The 24,673-nt window shown below is 51.3% G+C and overlaps 1 protein-coding gene across 3 annotated transcripts; it reads right to left on the minus strand.

Annotated features, from left to right (window-relative positions):
* Positions 1–9,166: 9,166 nt before the first annotated feature.
* LOC128783166 (olfactory receptor 14A16-like) lies at positions 9,167–12,240 on the minus strand. Of its 3 annotated transcripts, XM_053933770.1 has the most exons (3): positions 12,094–12,240; positions 11,208–11,453; positions 9,167–10,172 (listed from the first exon to the last, which is right to left on the minus strand). In XM_053933770.1, the coding sequence occupies exon 3, from the start codon at positions 10,147–10,149 to the stop codon at positions 9,217–9,219; it is 933 nt and encodes a 310-aa protein (XP_053789745.1). In that variant the 5' UTR covers positions 10,150–10,172; positions 11,208–11,453; positions 12,094–12,240; the 3' UTR covers positions 9,167–9,216. The 3 variants fall into 3 exon arrangements, with proteins under 3 accessions (XP_053789745.1, XP_053789742.1, XP_053789744.1); XM_053933767.1 differs by lacking the exon at positions 12,094–12,240 and having other exon boundaries at positions 11,208–11,933; XM_053933769.1 differs by lacking the exons at positions 11,208–11,453; positions 12,094–12,240 and adding an exon at positions 10,830–11,109.
* Positions 12,241–24,673: the final 12,433 nt, after the last annotated feature.

Here is a 24,673-nt window from a genome sequence, read left to right on the forward strand (position 1 = left end):
CCAGAAATTAGCCAATAACTGAGGCTGTCCTTCCTCATATTAAACCTTTTTCCAAAGTTTCCCTGATTTTCTAAAGTTCCCAGTAAAGGCTTTTTTTTTGTTTGTAGCTCCTGAGAATCCCTTGTGGGTATTTCTCCAGTTCATCCAACACAGAGTACACAGATAATTATAATTCTTTTAAATGTCTCCTTGAGAGAATTTTCTGGGGAATGGGGGTCAGAGCTTGTGTGTCCTGCTTGGCACAGCCCAGGCAGGGCTTTCACAGCCCCATTCCACGCTCCATTTCCCAGCTGGAGCCGCTGGTGCCTCTGAGTTCTGCTGCCCCAGCCCCAGGGACGCTCTCCTTGTCTGCCCAGTCCCCCACGGTCTCTGGGCAGGGATGGCCTCAGTGGGGGCTGCTGACATCCTCAGCACCTTGGAGGCTGCTGCTGCATTTTACTGCTCCAGAGGCTTCTCCAGCCTTCAGCTCTTCAGTTCAGGAATTCAGTGCCCCAGGGCTCATTAACATTCAGAACACCTTAACAAGCCGAGCCTCTGGGAATAATTTGATTTAAGTTTCCAAATATTTTGTGGTTAATTAGACAGATTTCAGAAGCCTATTCAAAGTGAATATATTTTAAAAGACAGTGAGAAGAAATTTTTTAGGTCCTGTTTAGTTTTTTTTTTTACTACTAATACATTGATATGTGCAATCTCCAATTGACACTGAATCCAAGAACCTCCTCATGCAGTTGGAATAGATATGAAAATCAAGACCCTTCATGGCTGACAATCAATCAGACTCTGTCCCTACCCCCACCCCACCATTTCCCCCATCCAAGCTCTGGCACTCAGAGCAGCCTTGTGCAAATCTGAGCTCCCTCCAGCCCAGGCTGGGCCTGCAGGGTTCAGCTCCTTGGCTCCAACTCACACCTGCTTTCCCTGAAGAAGGAGTTACCCGAGACACAGAGGGATGTTCATTTCTTGTCAGCCAACAAAGCCAAGGGAAGGCACAGCTCCATCAAATGCAAAAGCCATTCCTCTGCTGGCTATTAAATCCACTTTGCACAGCAGACAGTCTCAGAGCAATGGAAAACACCTTCTGTGCCCAGCACAGATCCCAAGGTGTCCCCAAACCCTCCCTGCCCCGATTCTGCCCAGATTTGCTCTTTGCACACACGAGTCACAGGCTGAAGTCAGGAGCTCCCTCCATGCCCAGAGGGAGGAAAAGAGGGAAAGTGGATGAAGAGCTCTCCTGTGCAGAGCCAAGGTCCAAGTGCCCCTGCAGTGGGAACCACAACTCACCAGGTTTGTGTCCTTTGGGCTCAGGGACTGGTGACACTCAGAGGCACAGAAAGGTTTCTTGCCAACCAACACAAGTTGAACATTGGAACAGTTTAATAACCATCACAGCTCCGACCTCAGTTCTCTGTGATGTCCCAGCAGCATCTGACATGTCCCCCATCCCCAAGGGATTTCTGTACAGGAACAGTTTTAGACAAAGACATAAGAAAAGGCAATTCTGTGATATAAACACAAAAAAAAAAAAAAATTATATTTATTTGAACTTCAGAAAGATTGGGCCACTCCCTGATGTTCAAAGCATGAAATCAGTCTGTTGAGAGACACTTGAATGACCAGAGAGCATCTGGATGAGGAAATCTGGGTGCAAAGGGAAATACATAGATCCACCTGGCCTAAATGAAGAGATGTCCTTAGACACGGCCATTTAAACAGGAGAGCTGAAAATACCTGAAAGAAGAGGGAGAGGAAATAATAAACAGCATACTGATGACACAAGTAGACAGGAAGATCATTATTTCTTCTCATGCCATCAGTACACTTCCAGGAAATTCCTGTCCCTAGAGGGAAAACTTTGCCATTTCTTAAAACTACTCAAGTGACCCAGATAATAAAAATGTGCCTGTATAATATTAAAATAAGAGATATTAAACCTGTGCCCCTTTCCAGGCAGACATCAGCTGTGTGCCCATGAACAGGCAGTACCACTTGTGCCCTGAGGTGCCCAGCTGGGATTGCATCTCTCAGAGAGGAGCTGAGGGTGAGCAGAGCACCTTGCAAGCTGCAGGTCCCTGCCAGCCCCGCAGGGCTCCTGTGCCATCAACATCTGCTCTGCTCCAGGCTGAAACAGGGCCCAGCACAGTGCCGGGATCATCAGAGAGCTGAGGTGTGTGCTGGAATTCCATGCCCTCCCCATGGCGCAGCAGCCCTGCATTTCCCTGCTCCAGCCTTGGTCTCCAGCGCAGCCATGGAGGCTCTTTGGGCTCCTGAGTGTTCCTGCAGCCCCCAAGGGCAGCTGAGCTCTGCCTTTGGCACAGTCAGCCCTGGCCAGTGCAGGCTACGCTCAGCAATTCCTTGTCTGTGCCCGGCCTTGCTGCCAGCCCCGGCAGCGGCTGCGTGGCCCCTTGGTGGCCCTGTGCTGGCCCAGCCATGGTGCCACAGCCCCTGTGCAGGCCCAGCCCAGGACAGGAGCATTGCGGCTGGGAACGGCCCCTGTGCCGTGGTGCCCACGGCAGCCTTGGGGCTCTGTGCCCCATGGCCTCCCTGCTGGGCAGCCTCTGCCAGCTCCTGCCCAGCCCGTGGCACCTGTGGGGCTGCACAGACAGCCCTGCCCCGGGCTCTGCCGGCCTCTGGGCCAGCAGAGAGGCCGGCCAGGGCTGGCCATGGCCGGGAACAGGCCCTGAGCCCCTCAGGAGGATGGAGCTGGGCCACAGCCAAACTCAGCCCAGGGCAAAGCTGGGCTCAGCAGCCAGGGCTGCCAAGGGCTGGGGACAGAGGCTGGCGCTGACAAATGTCCTGGGCCCCCTCCCTGCTGTGTCCATGCCCCCAAGGGCACAGAGCAGCCTCCTCTCTCGGGCACTTGCCTGTTTTCAATGCCTTGCACAGGTGCTGGCCCTGCCCCACAAGGCCTGGGCTGAGTCCTGCCCCTGCACGCTCAGCCAGGCTGAGATGGACACTGATGGTGTCTGTGCCAGGCTCTCTGAGACCAGCCCAGCTCCCTGCAAGCTCTGCCAGCTGCCCTGAGCTCTGTGCAGCACCAAGGGCCTCTCCCCAGCACAGCCCAGCCGGCTCTGGCCCCACAGCTCTGCTCAGGCCAGGCTGCTCTGGCCACTGGCCCCACGGCCTCAGCCCCTGGCAAGGGCACAGCAGCAGATGCAGCTCAGCCAGGACTCAGCCCCAGCCATGGGGGAAGGGGCTTGCCCAAGGCACAAGGAGGCTCCCTGGCTGCCCTGCTCCCCTCGGCCTCAGCTGCTGAGAGCTCTGCAGCCCCTGCTGCCATCCCATCTGCCCAGGCCAGCACAAGAGCCCCGGCCTTAGGGCCCTCCAGAGCTGCTCCTGCTCCAGGCCCAGGGCCCATCCCAGAGCTGGGGCAGCCACAAAGCTGTGCCCATTTCTGCTCATTGCTGCTCTGATGGGGATGGATCCTCAGCCCCTTGGAGGTTGCTGATGAATTTTCCTACTCCAGAGGCCTCTTCTTTATTGAGCTCTTCAGTTCTGGAATTCGGTAAGAAGAGCTCATGAACATATGTTCAAAACTCCCAAACAGGAAATGCCACTGGGAATAACTGAAGTTTTCAATTCTTCTGTGGTTAATTAGACAGATTTCAGAAGTGTATTCAAAGTGAATATACTATATTGAAGACTATGCAGGGATAATGTGCATGTAACACATTATCCTGTTTTGTCCTGTGTTCTTTTCCTGTTTTCTTTTCCTGTTTATAGATTGATATCAGCAATGTCCAATTGATATTGACCCCCAGCATCTTCTAATGCAGTCCGAATAGAGATGAAAATCAAGACCCTTCATGGCTGACAATCAATCAGACTCTCTCCCTTCCTCCTCACCACCATTTCCCTCATCCATGCCCTGGCATTCAGAGCAGCTGAGGAATGGAGTTACATCCAGGGCTGTCCCCAGGGCTCAGGATTGGGGCCAGGTCAGTGAAATCTCTTTATTGCTGATCTGGACAAGGCCATTGAGGGCACCCTCAGGCAGTTCCCAGGTGAGCCCAGGCTGGGTGGGAGTGTGGCTGTGCTGGAGGGCAGGAAGCTCTGCAGAGGGATCTGGACAGGCTGGAGCTGTGGGCCCAGGACAATTGGATGAGGTTCACCAAGGCCAAGGGCCGGGTGCTGCCCTGGGCTCACAACCACCCCAAATCCTTGGCCGTGCCCTGCCCCTGATCCCCACAGCCTGTCCTGTTTCCTTCATCCCTGCATTGCCAGGGACGTTCTGGGACAAGGCAGCTCTGCTCTGGGGATGGAGGGAGCTCCAAGTGCCACCACTGGAGTGGGAACCACAACTCATCAAGTTTGTGTCCTTTGGGGGCCAGGAACTGGTGAGACTCAGAGGCACAGAAAGTTTCTCTTCATGGCCAACAGACCACGGTTGAACAGGACACAATTTAATAACAATCACGCTCCTCCCTGAGCTATGTGCAACGTCCCAGCAGTGTCTGGTGAGTCCAGCATCCACAAGATTTCCATACTAAAATTGATTTTAGACAAACATGGTTCTGTGATAGATATAAACACAATTGAGTTATTGTATCAGGATGCTCGTCCTGGAGTGGAGGCAAAACAGCTCAAACAATTCCTGATTTCCAAAGCTGTCAGTGGTGGATGGAGAAGGGAGGTCAGGCTGCTTTTGGGTTTTCTCCCACCGGGCCCCCCAGTGAAGAGCCTGGCTCTGTGTTCTCCACCCCCTCCTCGCTGGCACTGCCAGGCTGGGATGAGGAGCCCCTCAGCCTTCCCTGCTCCGGGCTGGACAAGCCCAGCTCCCTCAGCCTCTGCTCACAGCCCAAGGGCTCCAGCCCCACCTTAGAGGCCCTTCCCTAAGGCTGCTCCAGCTGCCAGGCATCTTTCCTGCCCTGGGGAACCCAACCCAGGCCACAGGGACCTGGATAATCCACGTCCGTGATGTCCTGGTCACACAGCCCTGGCCCCTTTTCCCCGTGTCAGGCTCTGGGGTGGATCCTGTGGAACACCCTTTGGTGGAGGCTGTGGCTCCAGGTGGACTGGGGGGATACCAGGGGACAGGGACCCCGCTGGGCATGAACAGCATTGGAGTTGTTGGGAGAAACTGTGAGGGGGAGCTGGGGCGGAGTGACCAACCCAGTGACCTCACAGAGCCCTCCTGGGATGCCACACAGCCCCTCTGTAATGTCACAGCTCGTTCTCTAATGTCACACAGCTGGTCTCTGATGCCACAATCCATTCTGTGATGTCACAGAGCTGCCCTGCAATGTCACAGCAAAATCGGTGATGTCACTGTCTGCTCTGCCTCTGATATCAGAGCTCTGCCCTGTGATGTCACAGCTGGCTCTGTGATGTCACAGAGGCAGTCTATGTTGCCGTAGTTGCTTGATGACCTTACACACCCCACTCTGTGATGTCATAGTCTGCTCTGTGACCTCATGTTACAGATGATAAATTGTCTCCACCACGTGAGCTGACACCTGGAGCTTGTTCTCCAAAACCCCAGGCCTATGGAAACCACACAATGCCCATTGTGTGAGAAGGGGAGCTGGAAGTTCACCAGCCTCAGTGTCCTGCCAGCTCAGCCAGGCCCACGGGAACATTGGGGTCCACGACCACCAGGGACCACCAGAGACCCCCAGGGCAGAAGAGAGCATGGGTAACGGGGAGGGGAAATATGTTAATGATTTTGGGGAAATGATTATCAGATGTGTGTTTAGTCCAGGAAAATCAATGAATATGTGTGCAAAATACAGAATATGAACAGAAACTTTCCTGTACTCAGCATGCTCGGCTTTGGGAGGAGCTATCCCCCGTGCATCCGGCTGAATAAAGAATGCTGCTTCTTAATGCTGCACTGGGGCTAAGGAGTTTTTATTTTTCCAAATTTTTGGTAACTCCTACTCTCAAGGAAAGCTCTGTCTCCTGCTGCTCACAAACAGAGAAGGGCTGGTGGCAGATGTGGGGGTCGGAGGCTGCCTGGGGCACAGTGACCATGAAATAATCGAGTTTTCAATGTTCTGTGAAAGAAGGAGGGGCAGCAACAAAACCTCACCACTGGAATTACGGAGGGCAGACCTGGGTCTATTGAGGATGCAGATTTGGAGAGTAGGGAATCAGGTACTGATTTTTTAAAGGAAACATCCCTTAAAAATAAAGGGGTCCAGGAAGGATGGACACACTTCAAGAAAGTAATCGTAAGGTGGAAGGAGCAGCCTGTCCCTCTGTGCTGAAGTTCAGCCAGTGAGGAAAAGGACTGTCCTGGCTTGGCATGGAGCTTTTGTGGGAACTCAGGACAAAAGAGGGTTTGGAAAGGGGAACTCAGGAAGTATTTAGGGATGATGTTAGGTCATGCAGATAGTAGAGTGGTGAAAGCTCAGGTTAGAGCATATCCTGGGCACCTCTTTGAGAAATAATAGAAAAATATTTATAAAAAAAGTAATAGCAAAAGGAGAGATAAGGAGAACCTCTACACTTCATTGGATCCAGTGGGGAATAGAGTAAATAAAGATATGGAAGAGGCTGAGCAGCTTAACACTTTCATTTGCCCCAATATTCAACATTAGGACAGGTTGTCCTCAGGACAAGAGTTCTCCTGAGCTAGCAGATGGGCACAGGGAGCAGAACAGCCCCTGTAATCCAGGAGGAAGCAGCTGGGGACCTGCTGAGCCACTCAGATGCTCACAGGTATATGGGATTGGATGGGATCCATCCTAGGGGGATGAGGGAACTGGTGGATGAGCTCCCCAAGCTGCTCTCCATCATTTACCATCAGTCCTGGCTCACCAGGGAGGTCCCAGAGCACTGGAGGTGCCATTGTGAGCCCATCCCCAAGAAGGGCTGGAAGGAGGATCTGGGCAACTCCAGGCCTGTCAGCCTGACCTCGGTGCCCGGCAAGGTTCTGGAACAGATCACCCTGAGTGCCATCACAGGGCACCCACAAGATGGCCGAAGGGTCAGAGCCAGCCAGCGTGGATTTCAATATCAGCATTGATGATCGGGATCAGTGGCTTGAGTCCACCATCAGCAAATTTGCAGATGACACCAAGTTATCTGGGAGTGTTGATCTGCTGGAGGGTAGGAGGGCTCTGCACAAGGCCCTGGACAGGCTGGATCCAGGGCCCAAATCCAACAAGGTGAGGTTTAACAAGACCAAGTGCCAGGTCCTGCACTTTGGTCACAACAACCCCTGCAGCGCTACAGGCTGGGGACAGAGGGGCTGGACAGCAGCCAGGCAGAAAGGGACCTGCAGGGAGTGATGGACAGCAGGCTGGACATGAGCCAGCAGTGTGCCCAGGTGGCCAAGAAGGCCAATGGCTCCTGGCCTGGATCAGGAATGGTGTGGCCAGCAGGAGCAGGGCAGTGATTCTTCCCCTGTGCTTGGCACTCGTTGGGCAGCACCTCGAGTGCTGTGTCCAGTTAAGGCCCCCCAATTTAGGAAGGACATGGAGGGGCTGGAGCGTGTCCAGAGAAGGGCAACAAGGCTGGTGAGGGGTCTGGAGCACAAGTCCTGTGGAGAGCGGCTGAAGGAGCTGGGGTTGTTGATCCTGGAGAAGAGGAGGCTCATGAGAGACAAGGAAATGTCAGGGCACAGGTTGGACTTAATGATCTCCAGGGCCTTTTCCAGCATTGCTGATGCTGGGATTGTCTGAAACCACCCTTGGAGCAGTTGCAGGAGGAGCCCTGGGCCTCCTCTTCAGAAGCTGCAGCAGCTCAGGTCCCTCAGCTTCTCCTCACAGCCCCAAAGCCCATCCTGTCAGTCCTGCAGAGCCTCTGCAGCTCCTCCTCCTTGCCCAGAACAGGGAGCCCCACAGGCAGACACAGCAGCCCAGATGTGCCCCCCTGGCCTGGGCTGTCTCTGGTAAGGGAGCAGCACCAGGCACTGCAGGAGCCTGCAGACAATTCCTGCAGCACTTGTGGGATGATTCTGCTCCCCAAGGGCCGTTCCCATGGTGCCAAGTCAGGAACTGCAATGGGGAGTGGGGCCAGAGAGGAAAGGGCAAACAGGGATGGGCTGTGTGCAGGGGAGGGAATAGGGCTGGGCAAGAGGAAGAAATTTGTAGCAGGAAGACTAAAGAAAGCAAAGGTGAAGCCAAGGAAATGCTCAGGGCAGCTTGGGGGTGGCTGCCAGGCAGCCCTGGCTCTGAGCAACAGCGTCTGCAGTGGGACAGGAAACTCCCAGCTGATGGGAACAAACCTTCTGGCTGAGTGCAGAGGCCAGGACAAAGCTGAGTGGTTTCCCTGGCGTCCCCCAGCCCTTCCTGGCCCCAGGGGCTGATGGCATTTGTGCTCCCTCAGGTTCATGTCCCCACAGCACCAGCACGGGGGTGCTCCTGCCTGCTGTGTGCAATGCAAAAGGGGCTCCTGAGCCCGCGCTGCCGTGTCTGTGCCTGCAAGGATGTGGCACCTGTGTGAGCTGGGGGAGAGGCCAGGGCTGCAGAGGGGGGGATGTTGCTGGCAGCTCCACGAGGACGCTCTGGGACGCTGCCCTGGGCTGTGCAGTGCACTGGGGATGGATCAGCCCCTGCTCTGCTGCTCCTTCCCGTCTCCCCCAGGGCCCTTCCCGTCTCCCCCACGGCAGAGCACCAGCCGTGCTGTTTGCCCCCAGCCTGCCCACGGCCAGCCTGGGGCTGCTGACGGGGGTTTTCTGTGCTGAGCATTGGCCTGGCCGTGTTCTTGAGAGAGCCTGGGGAAGGAGCCTGGAGCCCCCAGGCCCTGGCCTGAGGCGTCAGCGCTGCCCCAGCAGTGCCCATGGCCTGTCCCTGCTGCAGCCCCGGCACTGCCACCCCCAGGACTGTGCCCGGCCCGAGAGCACTCAGGCCCTGCAGCAACACCAGGGCCACCAGGGCAGCGGGGCAGGGCCACGGGAGCAGCACTGGCAACACCAAGTGCTGCTGCTGCTGGGCACAGCTGCTGTGCCAGCGCTGATCTGCCCCCAGCTCTGCACACAGACATTGCTGCTGCAGTTCCAGAGAAGGCAACAAAAGGGCATCTCTGCAGAAAACTTGGCTGGGAGATGCTTTTGTTCCTTAATTGCCACTGAGAGCGCAGCCCCTCATGGACACAGTCTGTGGCCACTGGGAAGGTGGAGAGAAACAAAATGAGAAATGGTACAAACAATGACATGTCCTTGGGGAGAAGATGAAAAAAGTAAAACAAAGGAAAAAATGCCCACAACCAAAGCAATATGTATCAAAGATAACTTTTATTACAAGTGATTGGCAAAAAATGGTCAACAGTTTAATGTTTCTGAAAGCATCCAGTCATCAGTCTGCATACTGCAGCCTTGAGCTCTTGGTTCCTCAGGCTGTAGATGAGGGGGTTCAGGGCTGGAGGCACCACTGAGTACAGAACTGACAGGGCCAGATCCAGGGATGGGGAGGACATCGAGGGGGGCTTCAGGTGAGCAAACACTGCAGTGCTGGCAAACAGAGAGACCGCAGCCAGGTGAGGGAGGCAGGTGGAAAAGGCTTTGTGCCGTCCCTGCTCAGAGGGGATCCTCAGCACGGCCCTGAAGATCTGCACATAGGAGAAAACAATGAACACAAAACAACCAAATACCGAACACACACTAACAAGAAGAAGCCCAAGTTCCCTGAGATAGGACTTGGAGCAGGAGAGCTGGAGGATCTGGGGGATATCACAGAAGAACTGGCCCAGGGCATTGCCATGGCACCGGGGCAGGGAAAATGTATTGGCCGTGTGCATGAGAGCATTGAGAAAGGCACTGGCCCAGGCAGCTGCTGCCATGTGGGCACAAGCTCTGCTGCCCAGGAGGGTCCCGTAGTGCAGGGGTTTGCACATGGACACGTAGCGGTCGTAGCACATGATGGTCAGGAGGGAAAGCTCTGTTCTAATGAAGAAGATAAGCGGAACAACTTGAACAGCACATCCTTTGTAGGAGATGGTGCTGGTGTCCCAGAGGGAATTGTGCATGGCTTTGGGGACAGTGGTGCAGATGGAGCCCAGGGGGCTGAGGGCCAGGTTGAGCAGGAAGAAGAACATGGGCGTGTGCAGGTGGTGGCCGCAGGCTCCGGCGCTGATGATGAGGCCGTTGCCCAGGAGGGCAGCCAGGGAGATGCCCAGCAAGAGGCAGAAGTGCAGGAGCTGCAGCTGCCGCGTGTCTGCCAGTGCCAGCAGGAGGAAGTGGCCGATGGAGCTGCTGTTGGACATTTGCTGTGGCTGCACATGGGCACCTGTTCATGGAGAAAAGGACAGTGACAAGTCAGGAGAGGCTGCTTGGAGCCAAACCTGGGCCATTCCTTGTAGCCTGTCCTGCTGGGACTCACCCACCCTTGTTCCTGCTCTGGGCAAACCTTCACCCAGGTCCCTGCCTGAGCTCCAGCTGCGCTGGCTGAGTGTGCCAGGAGCAGCCAGGGCTGTGGGGGGGGGCTCTCAAGGAGCCATCCCTCCCCCCTGCCCTGGGTTTGTGGCCATATGACAGAGGGACAAGGCTGGATATTCAGAATTTGTCAAGGGAATCACTTGTAATGCAGAAAGGGTTGGTAGCATCTGCACTTCCAGGTCTAAAGGATGGCAGGAGCTGGTTTCAGGAATTGTTTTCCTACCCACACATCATTGCTGCCTCTCTGAGGACAGACATCCCCAGCATTCCTGCTGCACTGAGAGTTTGGCACTGAGAGATGGGAGAGGCATAGGATTCCCTGTGGCTGAGGGCAGGTGAGGGGCTGGATGGGCTTGTTCCCCCAGCACTGCTCTGTTCAGCCCCCTCTGCTTCCCTGAGCATCTCCCTTGGACTGGACATTCCCTCCTGAGAGGTGCCTTGTCCCTGCCAGCGCTCACAGAGCCCATCCCACCCCGTGTGCCCTCGGCCCGGCCCTACAGAAACCTGCCTGTGTGCAGGGCCCTGGCTGGGGCAGGGTCTGTGTGCAGCTGGGCAAGGGCAGCTCAGGAGAGCCCTGCTGGGCCCTGCCAAGATGATGCTGCTGCTGTCCAGGGCTGAGCAGTGGCTGAAGGCCCTTTGGGAGGCTCCCAGCAGAGAGACTGACCACCCAAAGTCACAGTTCTGGAGTCTCTGTAAATGTTCAAACATGCCTTTGAGGATCCTGTGTGTCCCTTTCAACTCAGAATGTTCTGTCATTCTGGCATTACAATTCCTGTTCTGCTTCTCTCATCCCCCTGCTGTCTATGATCAAAAGAGAAAAAAAAAAAAAACAAACAAAAAACAAACCCTTGCAACAAGAGTTAGAACAGTAAAGTAAAAACCAGACCTTTATTGGAAGCTTCCAGGTGTCCCAGTGGGGATGAGGCACAATCGGCTCCTGATTTCAACAATTTCTAAAGGTTGATTAATTGGGATATTTAACAGGAACATCCAATAGGAGATTCAGTTGTCTCAGTTACACACTCCTGGCTCAACCCATTGGTGTAGGTCCAAGGGCTACTTTGCCACACTTTTTGTTATGACTGCTCAAATTCTGGTCAAAACCAAAATGTTCTTCTTGTAGGTCCTCTTCCTGGTAATAAGACGATGCAGTATTTCAGGAATGTATTTAGACAGTCTGCTTATTGTTCTGAAATCTAACAGAAAGGTTAGGAAATATAATAGAGTTAATTAAAGATTGTATTGATCGAAGTATATAATAGTAGTTTAATAGAGTTAATTAAGAGTTTAATAGCCTAAAGTAAGGATTATAGTTTTATAACTATATAATAGTAATTTATAGAGTTATGAATATATCAAAATGTATCAAAAGCAAAAATCTTTTTGTCACCACCCCAACTTTCCCATCCTTCTCCAAGCAGGAAATTGAAAACAGTCTCAGGAAAGCTGCTGATCTTTACAGCAATCCCAGGCTTACCTTCTTTGGGAAGTGTCCTCCGGAACTGTGCCCAGGCTGGTCTGGAGCTGGGAGCAGCCCTGCCCCAGCCAGCAGCTCTCAGCAGCAGCACCTGCCCTGCTCAGGGTGGCTCCTTCCCCCCACAGCTTCTGGCCAGCGCTGGCAGGAGCTCCCCGGGCCGGCTGAGAGCTGTCCCTGGCAGGCAGCAGAGTCCCTGGCCCAGCACAGCGCCCTGGGCTGCAGGACCCTGCTCTGCAGGACAGCCCTGGGCACCCCTGGCTGCTCTGCACAAGAGACCATCAGAGAATGTACTCACAGGGGCTGTGGGCATTGGGATGTTCCAGCTTGAGGAGATCACTGCAGGAGCTGCAGCTGCATTGTCCTGCAGCCAGAGGTTCCTGTGCCAAGGGCTGGCAGTGATTCTGCCCCAGGCACTTCTCAGCACCTTCCCAGCCCTGACTGATTGAAGTTCTCTGTGCCTCTGGGCTGTGCCCGCGCTGGCTGCAGGCAGTGCCCCAGCCCTGCTGGGCTGGGAGAAGAGCTGATCATCCAGAGAAATGTGCTTTTGAAGCTCTGCTTGCTTACCAGCATCACCCTCTGTGCCAGGAGCCCAGCCCAGCTCAGCAGCACAGACACAGCACAAGGACTTGAATGAGCCTCTGGGGCTTTGTGCTCAGGCCCTGAACATCAGGCCCTGAGAGGGAGCTGCAGAAACCTCTCCAGAGCTCCAAGTCAGAATCCAACTCCAAAGTTTCTTTGACTTTTAATGGGTCCCACTGAGGGACACGACTGAGAAAGTGTCCCCAAGCCCCAGGCAGAGCAGAGAACTGATGACAGGTGGGGACAAAGAGAAGCCCAGTCTGGGTGCCCCGGGGCACAGCAGTGTCTGTGCCACCAAGGGCTGTCAGGAGACACCTTGTCCTGAGGCCCTGGGGCCTCCTGGCACAGCCCCAGCCAGGCTGGGCACTGTCAGCCCCTTGTCCTGCCCTCAGCATCCCTCCCTAGCCCACATCCCAGTGGCCTCAAGGATCTGCTGGAAGGAGTCCCTGTGGAGCCTTGCTCAGGAATGGCCCTGGGGGCTCCACAATCCTCCCAGGGACTACAGGTTTTTCAAAGGACTTTGGCTTTGGCTTTTGCCTTGGAGTCTCTGAGAGCTTTGTGCAATCATGGCCTCCAATTATCTGCTGTAATTAGTCCCTGGAGAGGCTTTGTCAGGAACAACACTCAGTGGGGCTCATGAATGCTTCAAGGTACTTCAGTTCTTTTAAGGTACTTGGTGTTTCCCTTTGGATCCAGACTCTCTGAGAGGTTTGTGCAATCATGGCCTCAATTATCTGCTTTAACGAGTCCCTTGAGAGCTTTGTATTGACTCTCAGTGGGGCTCAATAATGCTTTGAGATACTCAAGATTTTTAAGGTACCTTGGATTTTCCTTTCCACACTGAGAGGTTTTTGTGCCATTTTGAATCTCTTGAGAGGTTTTTGTGCCATCCTGGCCTCCAGTTCTCTCCTCCAAGGGGTCCATGAGGAGCCTGTGTTAGGGATGGACCTCAGTGGATCCCATTTATGCTTTGAGACCCTTTGGGGTTTTCATCTGACTTGGACTCCTGGAAAGGTTTGTGCAATCTCCTCTCGGGCCCTGAGGTTCCAGGGCTCAGCTCCAAATGCACCACGGGGCTCATTAGGATCAAGCAAGTGCTGACAAACCTTGGCTGTGCCTTGATTTCCCTTTGGCCTGGGGCAGTTCATCAGTAAGTTTTCCTACTGCAATTATGGAGAAATGTTTCAAAGAGCTTCTAAAAAAGCCACATTCCTGTTATAAAGGATTCATTTTATTCCTGTTCTTATGTGAGAAGATATGACCACAGCATTCTGTGACTGACACTGATCCAGGGTCTTTCCTAACGAGGTCTGGCCTGCTCAGAGAAGCTGTGCCTTGAGATGTGACGCAGTGGGGACAACCTTGCTCCACATTCCCCAAGCCCATCCTGTCTCTCCTCACTCACCTGGGACCTGCTTTGCTCAGAGAAGTGGCTGTGCACAGCCAAAGAGGGGTTTTCTTTTTCTTTTTCAAGCAATATAAAACTCCTGAGTTTCCCCACTGAAAACAGACACCCTCCTCCAAGGCTGTGCCAAGCCCGAGGTGCCTCCAAGGTGGTTCCCCTTCCCCAAGGCAGAACCATGCAAGGAATGATTTAGACACGCAGGAATTTCTGCAATAAACACAAATGCAGAGTTGGCTCAGGGCAGAATTTGACCAGCTCCTGGAGGCCAGAGCAGCTTGGAACTCCAAAGCACCCAGTGGGTTGTTGGGAGGTGTGGGAGTGACCCAAGAGTGAGGGAAGGCAAGTGCAGAGAGCCCTGGAAGTGCTTCTGTGCAGACAGGCTGTGGGGAAGGGCACTGCAGAGCTGCCCTGGGCCAGCTGTGAGGGTGGATCATCATGCCAACCTGCCCTGGGCCAGTGCAAGGGGCTGTGGCCATGGTCACTGCACTGACCCCACAGTGCCAGCACATTGCTCAGGGCTGCTGTCAGTGCCCAGAGCCAGAGGGGATCCCGTGCTGGGGCCTTGTGCCACGGCCACCTGCCCTGTGCTGCGCTGGCCGCTCAGGCGCCACGGAACCAGCTGCAAAGGCCAGTGCCAGGGCCAAAGGCCAGGTCAGCCAGACAGAAAGGGGCCGTGCTGGGCACTGTTTCCATGGCAACCCTCACTGGCTGTGACACCTGGGTCACCTGTCCTGGCAGTTGCCATGGAAACCCCTGGCAGGCACTGATGGCACAGACACTGGCACTCAGACACTGCTGGGCCGGGTGCTGAGCACAGGGCTGAGCACACAGAGATGGTTTTGTTCTTGCTGAGCTCCCCCTGAGCCAAGGCCTGTCCTGCCCCTCGTCCGGCCACACTGGGGAGGGGCTGGGGCTGTGGGGAGCTTGGCAGGGGACACAGCCAGCACAGGTGACCCCAACTGAGCCCGGGGATACCCCAGACCATCGGACATCCTGCTCTGTATATAAAGTGTGGGGAACAAGGAGGAAGGGGGGACATTTGGAGTGAGGATTTTTGTCTTCCCAGGTAACACTTGGCAGGATGGGGCCATGTTTCACCAGAGGGCAGGGTCAGCAACAAAGACACAGACACCAACCTAAGAAATTGTGTCATTTATATCATGCAAAACAGCAAAGAATCACAAAAGGATAAGCTCAGCAAAGCACATTGTCATTAGCAAAGTATTCCAAAAGGAGCAGCTCAGCAATGCACCCACCCATCACTACCCAAGATTGCTTGCAGTGATTAAGAAAGATCCAGCCCCAGTCACCCTCAGGCTTTGCCATCCCCCAGATCCAACCTCTCTGTAAGAGGGCCCAGCTTTTACACTGTTAAACAAACAAGCTGACATCACTGCTGGTGTGGGAACTTGTGGTTTCATTCTCCCGTTTGCTCTCTCCCAAAGTCTGGCCAGGACTCAAGGAGGAACCAAGGGAGGTGACTTTGATCCTACAGCCCCAAACAAAGCCAGATGGGGCCTTGTCCTGCTTCTAAATACAGGAAGAAAAATACATCTTTCAGAAAGGAACAGATACATAGATCCTATTGCTAATAAGACTTTGTTAATGAGCGGACACAAATATAGCATTTGGTTTGAAGGTTCATGTGGAGCTCAGCTTTGGCTCAGGGCCTGTTCTTCAGGCCTCAGTCAGGGCCTGGTGTTTCAGGCCTTGGAACTTCAATCAGTGCTTTGATCTATAGAGGAGGTACAAGGTTCATAACAACTCTTTGGATAACAGAGCTTAGATTTAGGTGTTATGCATAAAGGCAGTGCCTCTTCTTCTTCAATTAAGTGCTGTTCAAGTTCATTACTGTTATGAACAGTTTCCAGGTGTTCCCCAGAGACGTGGGCAGGGCTTTCCTAGTTCCCATGGCAACACTAAAAGAAAACTACTAACTCTAGCTAGGTACCGATACTGAAATGCTAATTAGCTAATTGCTCTGTTTGTTTTCTCAGAACTACCGAGGGACAACCGGCCTCCCACCTCTCCACGCTGCCACTCTGAGACTAACATGCAAATAGAAACCCCTTAGGATCATGGGAGTATTTTTAGGAGGGAAAAAAAAGAATATAAATCAAAAACTGAACACAGTAGAGGAGTCTAGGCAAATGCCCTAGCTGAGGAAGAGGGAAACACATCCCCTGATTGACTTTTAACTGTCGCCATCACCTAAGAAGGAACAGACTATATTAGGCTCTGAGAAGCAGGGTGATAGAGAGACAGAGAGCCCTGGTGCTGCCACCACGGAAGGAGCGGGGACAGCTGTTGTTCTGGACTTCAGCAACAGACTCTGCACGCCACGCCTCCTCATCCTCTGGCCACCGGTGTGCCACAAGGAAAGGAGAAAGGACAGCTGCTGCTCCGGACTCCAGTGACAGACTCTGCGCGCCTCCTTCCTTTCGGCTGCCTGGGAAAGCTACGACTGCGGGGGCGAGCTCTGCGTCGAGCCCCCTGCCCAGCTGATCTTTTAATAAAGAGCTGAACATTAATAAAGGCATTAGCCCTGTTCATTTCAATTTGGGGGCTCGTCCGGGAGAGCCACACCCAAAGAGGACCCCCGGGCCAGCTCGACCACCTGCTTCGAGGGACCCTCGGGAGTTGCTGGCTACCTTCGGACCCTAGGATCAGCGTGAGGCAAGCAACGCAGAGGAGCGTCGGATTGGTAAGAAAAACCAGGAGACAAGCGAATGAGTGAGTGAGTGAGACGGGGGCAGGCAGCTCGGACCCCCGAAGCGAGAGGGACCCGCTAGTACCGCATTTCCGGACTCCTGCGAAGGGGCTGGCCGGGAACGGGGGGAAGCGAGTGGAACAGAGGAGCGACAGAGGCGTCTCCTTAGAAGTAAAGCAGGTCCTCCTCCGAGCGTGTGGAGGTGCCCTATGGGCAAAGTAAGTCCCTGGCAATCAGGGCAAGGGGAATATCCCCAGCAGGGCAGGTGGGATGTTGAGGTCCTAGAGGACATGTCCCCGGCGCCGGCAGGATAGGATAGGACGGCAGGTGGGATGTCCCTGGCAGGTAGGGCGGGGTGTCCTAACAGGCAGAGGGCATGTACCTGGCAGACAGAGAGCATGTCCCCAACAGGCAAAAGGCATGTCCCCGCCAGGCAGGACAGGACAACAGGGCAGGTAGGATGTCCATGGCAGGCATGGATGGAGGTCCCCATCAGAGCAGATAGGGGAATGGCCCTGGAAGGCAGGGCAGGATGTCCCTGTCAGAGCAGGCACTAACCCGAGTAAGCAGAAAGGCAGGAAGGCAAGCAAGCTAAGCCTAGTGGGAGGGTCAGGCAAGGGGCTTGGCCGGAGTTCGACTGTAAGGCTCAGCAGGACGTCCGACCTTACCTCGGCAGGGAGACCAAGCTTCCCAAGCCTAGTAGGAGAGTCAGGCAAGGGGCTTGGCTGGAGTTCGAGTGTAAGGCTCGGCAGGACGTTCAACCTTACCTCGGCAGGGAGACCAAGCTTCCTAAGACTAGTAAGAAGGTTAGGCAATGGACCAAGTAAGAGCTGGGGTGAGACTTAGCAGGGGTACAAGCCTAGAAAGTCCAACAAGAAGTCCAAAACTTAGGCTGAAGAGCAAGAGAACAGAGGACAATAGATGTGAATGTGACTAGTGATTGTCCTAACCAGGAAACAATGTAAAGTGTCCAGAAGGTAGTCGTGGTTTAGTTAAAAGAGACTAAATTCAGGCAAGGGATTCAAAATACTAAGTTGTGGGAATGGAGCTTTAATTGCCTGTTAGTATATTCCATTTTACATAGATACACCATTTAAAGTATTTTCTTTCCCTTTCTTTCTGAGGCCTGAAAATGGGAAGAGGTTATAGTAAAGGAGCAGATCCTTCCAAAGAAAAAGCCAAGAGGATTCCCCCTAACAGCCCCTTAGGGCAATGGTTAGACCAATGGGATTCTCTGGAAGCCACGAAGGGTCTAAACAAGAGTAAGATGATACATTACAGTATAGAAGTATGGCCGAAGTTAGAATTACAGGGAGAATGGCCATGGTATGGAACCCAAGATCAGTGGATGTGTAATCAGCTAAACCAACACCTAAAAACCCGAGAGGACCTTGATATAGAACAACTATCTTATGCAGCTTGCTGGCTGGAGAATTCTATAAATAATGAGACTGTGAGAATATGCAAGTTACAAAGAAATAGAGAAGAAGACAAAGAGAATGGAGAAGAAGAGACTAGAAAAAGAAAAAGATGGGACCCCCTTGATTACCTACCCCCTTCTGCTCCTGTTACCTCCCCAACAGTTTCCCCAGTTAATCCTTTGGCCCCTCCTATTATTCCTTTCCCCGGTTTTCCCCCCTCTATTCCAACCACCTCCCCAGTTCCCTCTTCCCCTTCCCCAACGGGAACTCCCTTGCCTAGTGCGCCTGCCTCAACTACTACCTCCCTACCTGGGGCCTTAGAAGGAGGGCCATATTGTAACACCCGATCCAAAGCACCACTGGTAGAAAGGCTCTTTCCCCTTAGGGAAGTCCCTATGGGTGGAGTAGCTGGAGGAGTTGGGTTTGTAGATGCACCTCTGACAGCTTCCGAAGTCTGGGGATTTAAGAAAGAGCTAGGAAATTTAGTAGAAGACCCCATTGGAATATCTAACCAGTTAGACCAATTTCTAGGGCCGAATATTTATACCTGGGGAGAGCTTAACTCTATTCTAAGCATTCTGTTCTCTCCAGAAGAGGTCCGGATAATCCGAACGGCAGGGGTGAAGATATGGGAAAGAGAAAATAGATTGGGGCCCCCAGGGGACCAAAAGATACCCTTAGTAGACCCCAACTGGAATCCCAACCAGGAAGAAGGAAGGCAAAACATGAGAGACTATAGGTCACTCATGATAAGAGGGATCAAAGAGTCTATTCCTAGGGGAAGCAACACGAAATTGGCCTTTGATAGTATGCAGGAGAAGGATGAGATGCCAGCAATGTGGCTTAACCGACTAAAACGAAATTTCCAGTTATATTCAAATATAGACCCAGATAGCCCAGAGGGCCAAGTCCTCTTGAAGGTCCAGTTTATCACCAAATTCTGGCCCGATATTAGACGGAAGCTAGAAAAGATGGAGGACTGGCAAGAAAAGAATATGAATGAGCTGCTCAAAGAAGCCCTGAGAGTTTATCTAAGGAGGGAAGAAGAAAAGGCCAAAACTAAGGCTAGAATTATGGTTGCAGTTGCTCGAGAAAGTATAAGAGCAGACAGATCACCAGCACTGCCGTCTAAGTCAAGTGAGAATAGACCAGGGCCATTACCAAAAATTAGAGACCAACCAACACCATCATATGGAGCAAATAAGAACTTTAATGAGTTCAGGAAACCTGAGGCCTCACAAAGCAACAGGAGGTGCTATTACTGTGGTGAGATAGGACACCTTAAAAGGAATTGTAAGAAGTTTCAGTTTGATGAGGTAATGCATAGAGAACAAGAAGTCTTAGAAGAGATTTCAAGGGGAGATGACTAGGGGTGTCAGGGGCTCTAAGTTAAGGGACCCAATGAACCATCAAGAAGAGCCCTTGGTAAACTTTGAGGTGGGTCCCCACTATGAAGAATTTGAGTTCTTAGTTGACACAGGGGCAGATAAGTCCAGTATAAACAAGTTACCAGTAGGAATCACCATTGGGAAGAAGGTCTGTTAGGTTTTAGGGGCAGAGGGAAGACCATTTAAAGCATCTATAGTTGAGAATATAGAAATCAAGGGGAATTCAAGACAATGTTTGGCAGACTTTATCTATCTGCCCAATTTAGGAAGTAACCTCTTGGGAAGAGACTTGCAAGTTCAACTGGGGGTAGGGATCATCCCAAGAGATGGCAGGATGGTAGTCCAGGTCATGAGGCTGACCCAGAGAGACATAGAGGAAATAGACCCCAGAGTATGGGCAGAAGAGAGTAAGTGTGGATACTTGAACATCACGCCAATAAAAATAGAAATGCAAAAAGATACACCCCCTATCCGAGTCAAGCAATACCCAATATCCCCCGAGGGCAGGAGAAGATTAGCCCCAGTGATCGAATGACTATTAGAGCAAGGTATTCTAGAATCCTGCATGTCCCCCCATAACACTCCTATACTAGCCGTAAGAAAAGCAGAGGGGAAATACAGACTAGTTCAAGACTTAAGGGAAGTAAACAAGAAGACTATTACCAGACACCCTGTAGTATCCAACCCCTACACCCTTTTAAGCCAAATTCCAAGGGAACATGCCTGGTTCACAGTTATAGATTTGAAAGATGCCTTCTGGGCATGCCCACTGGCAGAGGAATGTCGTGACTGGTTTGCATTTGAGTGGGAAGATCCTGACAGAAGGAGAAAGCAACAGCTAAGATGGACATGCCTCCCACAGGGGTTTACAGAATCCCCAAACCTCTTTGGGCAAGCACTAGAGGAACTACTAGGGCAGTTCACCCCTGAAGAAAACACTCAGATCTTACAGTATGTAGATGACTTATTAGTATCTGGAAATGAGCAAGACCGGGTTAAAACCACTAGTGTTCGACTCCTAAATTTCCTGGGAGAAAACAGTCTAAAAGTATCCCAAGAAAAACTACCATTTGTAGAATCTGAAGTGACTTACCTAGGTCACATAATTGGAGGAGGGTATAAGAAACTAAGCCCCGAGAGAATCTCAGGTATCCTGTCTATCCCAGCTCCCAAAACTAAGAGAGATGTAAGGAAGCTACTAGGCCTGTTTGGTTATTGGAAACTGTGGTTAGATCAATACACCAAAAGCGTGAAGTTCCTTTATGATAAATTAGTAGACTCTGAGCCTGTAAAGTGGACAGAGGAGGATGAGGAACAGCTACGAGGCTTGAAAGATAAACTATCCTCAGCACCTGTTCTAAGCCTGCCTGACCTTAAGAAAGAGTTTAACCTGTTTGTGAGTACAGAAGGGGGAATTGCATATGGGGTATTAACCCAGGAATGGGGAAGACAAAAAAACCCAAGTGCCTGCCTCTCAAAACTATTAGACCCAGTAGCCAGAGGATGGCCAACTTGCCTACAAGTAATTGCAGCTGCAGCTATCCTGATAGAAGAAGCCCAAAAATTGACTCTGCAAGGGAAAATTAAAGTCCACACCCCCCACGATCTCAGAACAGTGCTAAGCCAAAAAGCTCAGCAGTGGTTGACTGACTCTAGAATATTGAGGTATGAGATCACCTTAATGAACACAGGGGACTTAGAGTTAGTCACCTCCAAATGTCTAAACCCTGCACAATTTCTTACCGGAGAACCCCTAGCAGATCTCGAACATGATTGTGTTGAACTCATAAATCTACAGACCAAAGTGAGAGAGGATTTAGAAGATGTACCCTTGCCATACAGGAGATCCCTTTTTATAGATGGGTCCTCAAGAGTAGTAGGAGGGAAAAGAGCCTCAGGATATGCTGTCATAGATGGGGAAGACATGAAAGTCATGGAAAAAGGGAAACTGCCCTCGAACTGGTCAGCCCAGTGTTGTGAAGTCTATGCTTTGAAAAGAGGATTAGACCTGTTAAAGGGAGATCAAGGAACTATTTACACAGACTCGCAATATGCGTTTGGGATCATCCATATCTTCGGAAAAATTTGGGAGGAACCTGGCTACTTAAACTCCAAAGGGAAGAACCTAGTACATGAGAAACTGATAAAACTAGTATTAGAATCCTTACAAAAGCCCGCAGAGATAGCTGTGGTGCATATAAAGGGACATCAGAAAGGACACACACGTGAAGAAAAGGGAAACCGATTAGCAGATCAGATCGCTAAAGAAGCAGCCTTAGACCCAAGAAACCCAGTAAAAGCTTTTAAAATAGAAGTAGGACCAAGTAGAGAAAGAAAAAAAGAAGAGCCGAGGTTCAGTGAAAAAGAATTAAAAACAATAAAAGAACTAGAATTACATCAAGGGAAACAAGGAGAAAGGTTAACTCCTGATGGGCGTAGGTTCCTAAATAAAGCCCTAGCTCGAAGAGTGCTAGTAGAGTTACACGAATTGACCCACTGGGGAATCCAAAGTTTGTGCGACCACTTTTTACGGGAAAATTTATGCCTTGGAGTTTATGATCTGGCGAAAGCAGTCACAAGAGGGTGTGCGATTTGCCTGAAAACTGACCAAAAGGTAATGAGAAAAATTGCGTGTGGGGGAGGAAAAATTGCTTTGAGACCTTTTCAAAACATACAAGTAGATTTCACTGAAATGCCCTCTGTGCAGGGGTACAAACATTTACTAGTGATCGTAGATCATCTCACTCACTGGGTGGAGGCCTTCCCAACCAGAAAAGAAACTGCGCGGGAAGTTGCAAGGATAATCCTAGAAAACATCATACCACGATATGGGCTGGTCAATAACATTGACTCGGACCGAGGTCCACATTTTGTTGCTCAAACTTTGCATCAAGTAACAAAAGCCCTGGGGATAAGGTGGAGATTGCACACCCCATGGCATCCTCAGAGCTCTGGAAGAGTAGAAAGGATGAATAGAACCCTTAAAAATGTGTTAACTAAATTAATTGAAGAAACAAAAATGAATTGGCTCAGGTGTTTACCTCTCGCTCTCTTGCGCATCAGAACCAGACCTCGGTCCGACATGGGGGTCTCTCCATATGAAATGATGTTTGGACGCCCTTTTTTAATCACCCCTTTCAGTACAGCAGATTATCTGGAAGGGGAGGCAGCAACCCAGAAATATTTAGAGGTCATAGGAAAATCCCTAGAAGGCCTCAGGAAGAAGGGGTATCTCCCCCAAACCTCCCCTCTAGACACCAATGCGCACAACATCAGTCCTGGGGATTGGGTGTTGATAAAGTCCTGGAACACTACCACTCCATTAACCCCCAAATTCGAAGGACCTTTCCAGGTACTACTCACCACACACACTGCAGTGCGGACCCAAGAAAAAGGCTGGACCCACGTCACCAGAGTCAAAGGACCAGTGCCACCCACAGACGCCAGACCAGACCCAACAGTGTCACCCGCCTCCTCTTGTGCATGGACAGTAATTAAGAAACCAGAGGACCTAAAATTAACTTTAAGGAAGACTTGCTAGAGACTGATATACAGTAAGGTGTTAATAACTGTTTCTGAGTTAAAGTACCATAGAAAAGGTTTAAGTACTTGGTAATTGTTTAATAAGACTAAGTGTCCTTTAGCCAAAGGAGTTACAACTTGGTTTCTAAAGAACACTAGAATTACCCTCAGGCCTGAGTGAAAGCATACAAATGCCAAAAGAAGTTCGCCCTCAAAAGCCAAAGACTGTAAGTTGATGCGGGCTTAAGCCCGATCAAAGAAATAGAGGAGGGATTTGTTATGAACAGTTTCCAGGTGTTCCCCAGAGACGCGGGCAGGGCTTTCCTAGTTCCCATGGCAACACTAAAAGAAAACTACTAACTCTAGCTAGGTACCGATATTGAAATGCTAATTAGCTAATTGCTCTGTTTGTTTTCTCAGAACTACCGAGGGACAACCGGCCTCCCACCCCTCCACGCTGCCACTCTGAGACTAACATGCAAATAGAAACCCCTTAGGATCATGGGAGTATTTTTAGGAGGGAAAAAAAAGAATATAAATCAAAAACTGAACACAGTAGAGGAGTCTAGGCAAATGCCCTAGCTGAGGAAGAGGGAAACACATCCCCTGATTGACTTTTAACTGTCGCCATCACCTAAGAAGGAACAGACTATATTAGGCTCTGAGAAGCAGGGTGATAGAGAGACAGAGAGCCCTGGTGCTGCCACCACGGAAGGAGCGGGGACAGCTGTTGTTCTGGACTTCAGCAACAGACTCTGCACGCCACGCCTCCTCATCCTCTGGCCACCGGTGTGCCACAAGGAAAGGAGAAAGGACAGCTGCTGCTCTGGACTCCAGTGACAGACTCTGCGCGCCTCCTTCCTTTCGGCTGCCTGGGAAAGCTATGACTGCGGGGGCGAGCTCTGCGTCCAGCCCCCTGCCCAGCTGATCTTTTAATAAAGAGCTGAACATTAATAAAGGCATTAGCCCTATTCATTTCAATTACTCAGAGCTATCATTTGATTCCTTTTAAAACATGCCTAATTAGATGCTATTCTCTCTTCTTTATCAAATGCCCCTTTTTTTCTTGAGACTGTGTCTCTTTTTAGACAAGTCTCCATTTCCAGCATGAAGTGTCACAACAACTCGTAGACAGAATCATAACACACCAAGTGCTCACACTGCAAGGATCACAGTGACTTCAGTGACAAAATTAATCATTCTTTTTCCTCAATCTCATGCGGGATAAGAACAATAATTCTGTTGTCCATGGAACTGGCACCTTTTTAATTCCAGAATAATGCCCCCGAGGTCCTTTGCTTGTCCATTGGGACAAACAGAGAGATTTGGTCTGGCAGGATGTGTAAAACAATCTCCTGTAATATCTACTTGTTCTCACACAGAGCACTTGGCTGCAGGGACACATTCCCATCGTTCCTGCCCAGGTTTCAGGATTTAACCAGTGCTGTCTTTCCCAGGAGCTGTCCCTTCAGCTGCCTCGGGAGGGCCTTTTGGCCTCTGGACCCACACTCTGGTTCCATTCTTAGCACTGCTGGATCCAAACGCTTTATCTCCACCAACAGCAGTGATTTGAGGTGGATCTCCTTTTCCCCAATTGTTTTAAAAACTCACAATATCAATAATTGTGCTACCCTGTCATGGGTCTGAACAATCCAATCTTGTTCACTATTGTTTAACCAATTTCCTTCCATTTCTCCTTGATAATCTGCATCAGTTCCTCCTCCCATGACATGAGCACTTTGCAAGGCCAAGCTCCAGTGAGCAGTTATGGAACCAAAGTGTCCTGGAGGAATCTGGATTCCAGTTCCTGTACTGTTAACTCTCATTTGCTTCTGATTTATCCTAACTAA

The sequence above is a fragment of the Vidua chalybeata genome, unplaced genomic scaffold, assembly GCF_026979565.1.
Source record: "Vidua chalybeata isolate OUT-0048 unplaced genomic scaffold, bVidCha1 merged haplotype W_reject_20, whole genome shotgun sequence".
Classification (NCBI taxonomy): domain Eukaryota; kingdom Metazoa; phylum Chordata; class Aves; order Passeriformes; family Viduidae; genus Vidua; species Vidua chalybeata.

What these genes read in the sequence shown, in the direction of transcription:
- LOC128783166 (XM_053933770.1), bottom strand. Translation starts at nt 10,149, where the DNA reads ATGTCCAACAGCAGCTCCATCGGCCACTTCCTCCTGCTGGCACTGGCA.